At 45.4% G+C, this 11029-nt stretch overlaps 1 protein-coding gene across 1 annotated transcript in view; it reads right to left on the bottom strand.

The window, feature by feature from the left end:
- Positions 1–11029, bottom strand: part of ERMP1 (endoplasmic reticulum metallopeptidase 1) — a gene marked incomplete at its 5' end in the record, with an annotated part of 36548 nt that overhangs the window by 3728 nt on the left and 21791 nt on the right. Inside the window, 5 exons of the mRNA XM_019518234.1 lie at positions 3025–3140; positions 3664–3866; positions 6799–6951; positions 8253–8443; positions 9007–9181. Of these exons, the coding sequence (XP_019373779.1) occupies positions 3025–3140; positions 3664–3866; positions 6799–6951; positions 8253–8443; positions 9007–9181 (838 nt within the window). The remainder of the gene's footprint in view (positions 1–3024; positions 3141–3663; positions 3867–6798; positions 6952–8252; positions 8444–9006; positions 9182–11029) is intronic.

Genomic DNA, 11029 nt, shown 5'->3' with positions numbered 1-11029 from the left:
CAAATAAAAGTTTATATATAAATAAGTAAAATATATATATATATATATATATATATATATATAGGTACTCCTCACGTAATGTCATCCCGGTTAATGTTCTTTTGTTATTTTGTTGCTGCTCTATTAGAGAACACACTCATTTAAAGTCACGCAATGTTCAGTTATAAGGTTGCAGGGAGCTGGGAGGAAGCGGGAGGAAGGCGGTGCCACGCGCACGGACATGTACATGGCCCCAGGCAGCCTGCAGAGCAGCTCCAGCAGGTAACTGGGTGGGAAAGAGAGGGATTGAGGCCCCTGTAGGGAAGGAGCTGAGCAGGGCTGGGGCTGCTGCCCAGCCGGGTGGGACTTGGGGCCCAGGGCCACAAGGTGCGGCTGCAGGGCCCCAGTGGGGAGCAGGACGGGGCCATGGATGACTTATCCGGGGGAGGGGGAGCTCCCTGCTGCAGCGTGCACACCTGGGGGGCATGGAGGACCTACAATCCCAGATCTGTGTGTGGGGCAGGCTGTGGGCACAGGCTCCCTTCCTGCTTCCCTGCCCCGGGACCTCCGCAGCTCTGCAGGCATGACCTGGTGTGGCTGGGGACAGTGGGGCCATGCAGAGATCTCCTCGCCGCTCCAAGCTCCCACTTTGTTGTCCTGGCCTGCACATGCTGCAGCTTTGAGGGGTGCAGCCCTGCACTGCTGCCCTCACTGCAGCCCTCTGGGCAGGAGGTGCATCACTGCGGCAGCACAGCAAAAGCAGTGACAAGGAGATCCCCACATCGCTCCTCTGCTCCCTGCCGCCCCAGGTCGCAGGGGAGAGAAGCAGGGCAGTAGAGAACAGCGGTGAGCAGCTTCTCAATGCGGGCTTGCCGTTCCCTGCCACCCTGCTTCCCTCCCCCATGACCTGGTGAGGCAGGAAGGAGAGGAACCATGTGGGGATCTCCTTCCTACTGCTCAGCCCATGTTGCCCCAGCAATGCTCCTCCTGTGCGTGGGGCTGCAGTGAGGGCAGTAGCATGGGGCTGTGCCCCTCAAAGCAGCAGCAGGTGCAGGGAGAATGTTGCCAGGGCAGTGGGGGGAGAGCTCTCAGCAGCCAGGAGATCCCTATGCAGCCCCGCTGTCCCCAGCTGTGCCTGGTGATGCCTGCAGGGCTGCGGTCCCGGAGCAGGGAAGCAGGAAGGGAGCCCATGTCTGCAGCCTGTGCGTGTGCCTACCCCATATACAGATCTGGGGGGGAAGGGTTCACACTGCCCCTCTGGGAGTGCACACGGCAGCAGGGAGCCACCCTGCCCGAGGCTGCAGCACGGGGGAGCAGGGGTAGGGGGCTGCAGGCTCAGATATATAATGTCTTTTGTCTAGCAAAAAAAAAATTCCCTGGAACCTAACCCCCCTATTTACATTAATTCTTATGGGAAACTGGATAAGCAAAATGATGCTAAGTGAAAAGTCACATTTTTCAAGAACCTAACTACAACATCAAGTGAGGAGTACCTGTACAAGTATATATGTATATACATACCTACACCCACACTTATTTATTTTAAGTCTATGTCATAACTGGGGATCCACGTTTTCTGTTCACCACGGAAAAACGTAGATTTTCTCCTTTCAACAAAAACCCTGGAAACTGAGAGTTTCCCCTTGCAAGGCCAACACAGCTCCAGCCTGCACAGGGCTGCAAGATGCAGGGGGTGCCACGTGCATGTGCATGTATGCACATGGCAGCCAGGCAACATGGTGGTGAGCAGCTCCCACAGCTGTCTAAGGAGTTGAACAGTTGAACGTGTTAAACACAATGTTTTACTGATATATTTACAATTTTAAAGCAATGTGGAAACCTACCAGTGCCTCAATCATTATAATAAAATAAATTCTTAAATACCTACATAATTTTGGCATTTGATTTTGACTTTTTTTTTTATCATAGAAAAAACAGAGCTCTCCTGACCCTCCTCTCCTCTGGCCCTGCCAGTGCCTGTCACTCCCGCCCCACAGCCCCCTCAGCCCTGCCAGTGCCCTTCACTCCCAACCTACTATCCCCCACCCCAGCCCCCCAGCGTGAGGAAGGGGGTGGGTATATGGGGAAGAGGGGAGGTGTGGGCACAGGTAATGTGTGTGGAGCTGGCCCCACAGGTGACACACGGGGAAGGGGCAGGGGGTATGTGACCCCCCCCCCTCCAATTTCTGTGCCCACAGCAGGGCACAGGGCTGCGGCCTGGTTGGACCAGCTTCAGGCAGGAGCCATCTCCACAGCCCAGCAGGTGGGACCCAGCACAGAAGGGAGCGCTGTGCCATCACGGCCACCAAAGTGAACCACAGTGATGGCGGTGCAGTGTTGTGTCCCTGCTGATGCCAAGTGGGCAGGAAGCATCTTACCTTCATGGCCATGGTGGCACAGCACTCCCTCCCAGTCGGGTCCTGCCCACTGGGCCACAGAGGTGGCTCCTACCTGGAGAAGTCCTGCAATGCTGCAGCCCCAGACCCCACTGTGGGCACATAAATCTGAGGGGGCATATGCTCCCACTCTCCCTCCCCACCATGTCACCTGTGCTCCTCATGGCTCCATAGACTTACTTACAGGGAGTTATGGGAGCTGTTCTCCACCACACTGTCTGGCTGCCAAGTGAATGCATGCGCACACACATGCATGTGGTGCCCCCTGCATCCTGCTTCCCCCAGTCCCAAGCAGCCCCTTGCAGGCTGGGGCTCTGCTGGCCTGCAAAGGGAAACCCAGTTTCCTGGGATTTTCTCCTTTAAAGGAGAAAATCCACATTCTTCCTCAGCAAACTGAAAGCCTGGATTACCCAATAAATAAACAAACAGCTGAAAAGGCAACAGATCATTCAAAATAAGTATACAATGTATTGATCCATTCAGTTTCCAATTGCAACATGTGCAATATGCTTTATCATGTGCCCGGAATACTGTAAAGTTCCCCATTGTGGATTAGTCCCAATACCTCCCCTATTCCTGGGATGGCCACTTGCATTTAGGCGTGCTTTATAAGCAGTCACTGATTCACAACCTAGAGGCTGTCACTCACCTGATACTTCAAAAGTTAACTTTGTGGAATCCCAAGGCGTTCGCTGTTTGCTTAGAAGTTTAAAATGAACAGGGCGTTTTAGAAAAAGTTCTGGAGCAGGAAGATACCAGGTCTTTCTGTAACACAAAGCATTTTACACTCAATACAACACCTTGAGGTAAACACTACCAGTTGGGCACAAGAGCAGAGCCAGCCATAATGTCCTAACTGGAAATATTCAAGAGTCACATAATCAAAAAGATAAAGATGAAAGATAAACAGTCTGTAGCCACAATCATAACATTTACATGGCCATTCAATGAAGAGCAGAATTGCCATTATTATGCATTCATTCCTCATCTCCCTTTCTTCAACTGAAACTGTCCAACAACTTAATGTAACACAGGTTACAAGAGAATCAAAGTAAAGATTTGGGGGACTTCCAAAATGCTACCCATATTTGTGTATGAGGACATGACATTAGTTCTCATGTGCCAGCTCTTAAGCTTCCTGTTGTCTACTGTAGTGTGGAAGAGACAGCATAGTGCAACTGCCCATTATGAAAATTGCTGTATTATTCCTTTCCTACAGAAGTAAGCTTCCAAATGTTCGGGTATTAAATCCTCAACATGCTTAAAAAGAGGCTGCATTATTACCAACCTGAAGAAAGTATGCACAGGGAGCATCCAAGGAAAGCCACAGTGAGGGGCCTGCTCCTCACAAGGAGCTCTAATGCTTTCATTGAGTTCAGGTATATGAGCAGTGATGTGAGATATTCCAGTGTAGTCATTCCCATTAATCCATATTCCAGAATCACTTTTTACCAACTTTCCATCTAGACCATAAAATCTTCTATTCGTATGCTGGAAGAGCAAGAAATAAGCAAAAAAGATATCAGGCATCTGACTACTTGGATGAACCAAGTCCAAGACACCCTACATCGGGGTCACAACCTACAGCCTGTGACATCAAGGTCTTTGGTGGCATTTCATCATGGGGGAGATAGGCTTTGCCAGCAGCTGTTCCCCATGTCACAGCTCGGCGGTGGGGAGAAGAAACGGTAGCAGCAGCTAGCAGATCCAAGCACCCGCCCGTTTCAGATCCAAGCTAGGTCATTCTGGGCCATCATTGACAAACATTGCTTACCGCTGGCCTGCACAAGTACCCACACGTTTTTGACCAGCTGTAAGCATCTCCTGTGGTATTAAAGGAATTTTCAATCTAATTACTTATATGCCCCCCACATCCTGTAATCATAGCAACTAGAAGTGATTCTCAACCAGGGTGCCACAGTTCAAAAGGTTAGGTCTGCAAATACCCACATATGATTCACAAGATAAATGAAGAGATTTCAAATAGGAATGTTAAAAACATGCTTCTGTGTTGTGGTCCGAGTCCTCTGCAATAAACTACTAGTTTTGCTTGTGTTTTTGGGTTTTTATTGACTACAGAAAACTAAGAACTGGCTTTTTCCAAGGGGTACCAGCTCATAGCTAATAAGATTGAAAACTCCTGACATTGAAAGACTCTGCTGCCATGTATTTACATATGACCCCTTCACACCACCCTTTATAAAACACCAGTGTTTACTGGGCCTGGTCAAAGCCTAAACAAGGGTTACAGCTTCCAGCGACAATCCCAGTGGCCTGCCATGATTCTGTCAAATGACTCGCTTATTTCTCAATTCTTTTTAAAGAGATTTCAAAAGCAAAACAAAGCTAAATTACATTTCATTATTGCAAACTATGCCATTACTGTGCAGCAGCTCATTAATCTGAGCGTATGCCTGCACGTGCCATCCAGCTTCTTGCTTCTAGACATGCTGCTGGCTCATATCCAATCCATTCCCGCCAGTGACAGCCTCCCATTGGAAAGTGATCCTTGCAAATGGCCCTCCAAGTCTGAGCTGTGCACCCTTGGATAAACCATAGCAAATAACTTGAATAACAATGCTGTTAATTCAGTGGTCAGCAACCTTGTAAGGCTATGGGCCAGACTGACCCAGTCTCAGTCAGCAGCAGGCTGGTGGGAAGGTGGCACAGCCACCACTTTTTTTCCCCAGTGCCAGCATGAGGAAAGCATCTGCTGCTACTGTTTCTCCCAGTGACAGAATAGGAAAAGCACCCACTGCTACTGCTTCTCCCTTCATGGGAAATGTGACTGTTGTTGAGGCCTTCCCGCCACTCAATGCCACCAAAGTCCCTGTCTGGCTGGATTAAAAGACTTTGTGGGTCAGATCTGGCTGCTGACACTTGCATTTATACATTTTGTATCAACTAGTCACTGGATAAATGGCACAAAGAGCACTGGGAGTCAAGATCAGAACCTAGAGCTTCCACCCTTACAGGAGATGGCCCTACTCACTGGGCTCCAGAGGCAGGCTCTATCTTGCAAGCTTTTCTTCAGGCCCCAACATCCCTTAACCTTCTTTCCACAATGTGGCCAGGCTTCAACAAGAAGCATAGTAGATGCCCTCAACCCCGTCGAGCCCACAGCCCAAGGATTAGGACACTTTCCTATAAACTTGGGAGTTCAAGCTGCCTTAAATTAGAATCCAGGTCACCTACTTTTTCGACTACATTACTGGGCCATACTCTTTCTATACCCCTTTACTGATGGGCAGCAGCACTGACTTCAATGTAAAGTATGTCCAGTGTGCTACTTCAGGTGCTCTGTTAGGCCTCTGAGGGAGCTGGATCCCAACAAGAAAAGCACATAAAGCTGCCCCATGGAAAGGAGGAGAGAACAGTGTGCTTGTCCAAGTAAAACAGGATCACGATTTGGAGTTGCATAAGGTTACATAAGGTTACCCATTGCCAGAATGGGAAAACTGTGCATCTGCGTAAGGGGGAATAGGATCATACTCCTGAGATATAATGCATGTTTGGGACCAACAGAAGCAAAGACTTTGATATGGAACAGGACTGGGTCTGAGCCCCTCACACCAGGAAGGGAAAAGACTGCACTTCTAACGTATGCTACCACAGGTCCTCAGGACTTGAGCCCGTGAACAAAGGCAGCAGTTCTCATCCACACCTGCAGTAAATCTTAGAGTGCAACATGCAGCCTGGTTGAAGCCTATCTGGTTCCAGGGAGAAGAGAGAAGATACCAGGAGCTTGTCTGGGATGACCAGAGGCAGAAAAGGTTTAGCCAAATGAGAGACTGAATCGAGACCTTTAAAACAGAAGTTTGCTTCTAGGAATCAAGTAAGTACAACTGAAGCCTGAATTGTATGTTATCACATCCAGGCAGTCTTTAGTTCTACGGAAAATGAGAAGTATTCACCATCCTCAGAGATGTTACGTGCTGAGTAAAGGCCTTGACCAAAAACACTTTCCTGCACAGACACTCATACAGCGATAGTTAAAGCAGTACAAAGGCCCTTTTTGCTAGACAACCTCAACACTACTCGCAGGGAAAGACAGAAGTTTATCTACTACAGTGGTCTCCAAACTTTTTTGATCGAGCACCACTATCAATAAAAAACTTTTGAGCACGCACCCCCAATATATGTATATTTATTTATTTATAAATTATATACATGTACTACTCGCGTACCGTACATGACACGTGACTATCAGACATACGGACTGAGTGAGGGTGCCAGTGTCAATCCATATATTAAATATTAGTAAAGCTTAATTTCTTTCTTATTTTTTTAGATAAAAAATAAATATAAATAGAAGTCCTAATATTTTCTTCCCGCACCCCAATGGATTGTCTTGTGCACCCCACTCTGGAGACCACTGATCTACTACCTTACAAGGCCACATATGATATAAGGCTTGTCTTACCTGGAGTGAGACTCGTTTAGGTCTTGGATTAGCTGGATCAGAACTGTATGGAAAGAAGATTCCACTGCAAACAAGAACTAATGTAACCATAAATACTGTAGTTAAACTTGTTAGAGTCTTCTTTGTACTTTTAGCAAGGTAGATGAAGTTTAGCTAGAGAATAAAGAAAACCATAGTTAAAAGAATACTACATTTAACAAGAAATATTACTAGTATACTTTTAAGAAAAATAATCTTATGCACTTGAGAGGACATTTCACTATCTTCAGAACTACCATTTAATGTGATGCAAGACTTCTGAACGTCACCTGCCAGCTTAGAAGACCAATTTGATAAAACAGCATGCACCCTTCTAAGCATTTTCAAGCACAATTTAAAAAACACAAAATATTTCCCAAGAAAATCAATTAGTGGGCAATGAGGAATGCCTTATAAATACTCTTCAATCATATCCATCCTGCTCAGTGACACATTTTAAAGTTATACTCAACTCCCATTAGGCTGACATAAAAAATGCCTCAAGATTAAATTACACACTTCCCCTTGCATGGTTCTTATATACAAAGATACTATAATAAGTATCTTCTTGTGTATTCTGCCCATGTTGGTTTTATTCAAGTAACAATTTACAATTTTCTGCATTTAAAACTCCCTCAAACTTAACTTACTATGTCTACCTGGATCCAAGACAACTTTGAATTTAAGACACTCCCCCCAGTAATTAGATTCTATATATGGAAAATTTGTAAAGGTTAATTTTCCACATATATAATCTAATTATTGGAGGGTCATCTTAAATTTGACCTCCCAAACTGCTGCAGCAGAGTAAGCAAACACAAGGGGGCATGCAGCCCCCTTGTCTCCCTGCCCTCACAGTACCTGTGCCCTATCGCCTGTGTCCCTGCTCCTGACAGTCTGTCCCACCATTCAGCAGCAAGTGGCAGCTCCAGCTCTGGGATGCTGCTGCCTAGCCAGGCAGGAGCTGGAGCTACTATGTTCTTCATGCGCCAGAAAGGAACGGAGCCGGAGCCACACCTGACAGTAAGTGGCAGGGGAAGGGGGGATGACAGAAGCTGTGGAAGGCAGGCAGCTGTTGCAGCTTTGACTCTGGCTTCAACTTGAATCCAAGACAAAGGGCTCCCCCTACCCTGGTAACAGGGGAGCCTTCAGGGCTCATTTTGGATTCAAGTAAATATGGTAGTCTCATCACACATGCAATGCATTCTTATACACAGGAGAACGTGGCTGATCAAGTACCTACAAATCAACTGCACTAAATCAATCTAGTTTCACATTAATGTGAACATTTATCTGGTTTTGTAGGAGCTTCTTGTGACAGCCTAGCCTTTTAACCAACAATTAAGACAACAGTGACTTCAAACATTTTTTTAAAAAAAACAAAATAGAAAAACTGTATATATAGATCATGAGGTTAAAAGAAAAAGCCTCCTTACAAAATAGGAAGACAGAACTATAGTACTTTTCACAATAAGGCCTGCCATCACTACATCAGGCGGAATTTCTGTCCCACTTCGCCCCAGGATGGGAGTCAACATTTCAAATACTGTCCAGATGATGTACATTATATAGAGGTATGGAATAAGCATTCCCAGCATATAAATCATGGCAAATCTAATTGTGGCACCTAACGGGGAGAAAAAAAAAAGCAGCAATAATCTTTAGACTGTAAGATACAAATTTTTAATCTGTTACTAATCTCTCTCTCTCTCTTTCCTCCCCTCCCCACCCTGCCCCCAGTCAGAAAGTCACCATCATACTATACTTAAATTGTGAAACAATTAAGTGGACTTCTGTCCCAACCAATATGCATAACCAGAAAATGGATTTTGGTCCCATTTTTCATTCAAATATCTGACCAATGACCATAACTGAACATGGTGTTTGTTTATCTGAGTTTACACTGATACACAGTATATGACTCAAGCTACTTCTACATATCTCCATACTTCAGAGCTGCCCATAGCCTAAGGCAACTGTTACTGAAAGAAAGACGACCAATAAGCTTAGACTAATCTTAGTTAAAGCTCAGAAAAGTAATTTGTGTTTCTCTCAGAAATTTCTGGGAATAATCTTTATTTTAGGTCATATTAAATGACTACTAAAACATTGCCCCAACTCAGAATAATTGAGATTGAGGTTTCCGAATACAGGAAGAACAAAAAGGAACAAAGAAAAAAAAGTCCTTACCATTTTGTTTGAATTCCATATGGACCATTAGCTTTGTGAGTAAAGGAAATGCTACCCACATTGCACATACAAATGCAGAGCCAAGACCTAGCTGAGTGACTACCACCAGTGCAACAGACCAACAAGCCAGCGAGACATCAAAGAACACCTCCCCCAGGTACTGCTTATTTGTATTCTGCAAACAAAAAAAAGCATATACAATGAACGCGGAACATGAACAGTTCACATATCAAGTCTATTGAAGTAATCCATTAGAACTATTGCCCATGCACAGCTCAAGTTTTATTTGGCTAACATATATCCTTTCCTATGCAACATGCCACCACACTTTATATAGTGCAAAGCTTTGGTCGCCAATTTGATTCAGCGGAGATTTGGCCCAATTTAGTGGCCGAATCTCTGAATCAAACTGAATCAGGAGACCCTTTAATTTCTCTGAATCGAATCGGAACCTCTGAATCAATTTGGAGAGATTCAATGATTCGGACATAGACACAACTTTAAATGTTTTTTTTCTGCATACCTCAAGGTACCAGGCGGCTCATAAACGTTGAGATGGTGGGGTGGATGGAACATCCCACAGGAGGGCAGGGGGGTCCCCAGCATGTTTGGCAGCAGACATGGAAGTGGACCAGAAGCACTTCTGGTCCACTTCTGGGTCCGCCAGGGAGTGCACTGGGGGGCCCCCCTATACACACCCAGTTTGGCGACTGGTGCCTCCTGGGTCTGGAGGGACACCTGGGGTCCCCCCAGGACTGATTGCCGAGCCGGAGGGGTGCAGTGGGGGCCCCCTGAGCACTCAGCAGTGGACCCAGAAGCAGACTGGAAGTATTTCTGGTCCACTTCCGGGTTCGCTGCCAAGCATGCAGGCTCCCCCTGTGCTCCTGTGGGATGCACCATCTGCCCCACCATTGCAGCGTTCACAAGCCATACCTGGTACCTCAAGGTATGTAGAAAAAGCATTTAAAGCTGTGTCTATGGCCGAATCGCTGATTCTCTGAATCAGCATTGAATCTTCAGATTTGGATTCAGCCAAAATTGAAATCAGGACAGCGATCCAAATCAATTAATCGAATCACTGTCCCTGATTCGGGCCAAATCCGAATCAACTACAGCCCACTTCGCACACTCCTAGATAACCATACATTACAGTACATCAGAACGAACAACAAATACATAAAAATTAGAGGGGATAAAAATTAGAACGGAGATAACGGGAACAGAGAATCCTAAAAAGAAAGATATTTTCCACAAGAATGAATTTATACACACTGCATTTTATTTCTGTAAACAGATGACTTCCTTTCATTTAGTTATGAACATGTGTGCATGTACTTGGTACTAAATGTGAGCATTATTAACTGAGAGTTTAAAAACATTTCAATATATGCCAAATTGAAATTTCAACAGAAGCTGTAACTATATCTTTGTATGTAGTGTATTAATACTGTGCATGCTATTAGACTGATGCTTTTGCATAAAGTCTGGGAGTATACTCATTTATAAAATTAACATGGCCCCACAAGACCCATAAAACAGTTGGGGAAGTTCTTTAAAATAAGACTGTGGGGGGAGGGGGCAGGGAATAAAGGCCATGTGTACCTTTGCTAAAGAACCATTTGCACAGGTGCCAATTAAGAATCTTTCAAATAGGTTTAGCCAAAAAGGACTATTTGTATGAATAAAGGTTTATAGTATCAAGATCTAACCCAAAAAAGACAAAATGGCATTAGAGATGCCTAGACTGCTGCAGAATAACTTAAAAGTTATTTAGCCTGGAGAAGAGAAGACTGAAGAGAGATTTAATAGCAGCCTTCAACTACCCGAAGGGCGGTTTCAAGAAGATGGAGCTGGACTGTTCTCAGTGGTGCCAGATGAGACAAGGAACAACGGTCTTAAGTGGTAGCAAGGAAAATTTAGGTAAGATAGTAAGAAAAACTCTCTTTAGGAAAGTAGTAAAACACTGGAACATGTCATCCAGAGAGGAGGTGGAATCTCCATCCGTGGAGGTTTTTAAGACCTT

This window comes from Gavialis gangeticus, unplaced genomic scaffold, assembly GCF_001723915.1.
Source record: "Gavialis gangeticus isolate Ggan-Ray unplaced genomic scaffold, GavGan_comp1, whole genome shotgun sequence".
Classification (NCBI taxonomy): Eukaryota; Metazoa; Chordata; order Crocodylia; family Gavialidae; genus Gavialis; species Gavialis gangeticus.
This window is presented reverse-complemented; position numbering and strand designations above follow the sequence as displayed.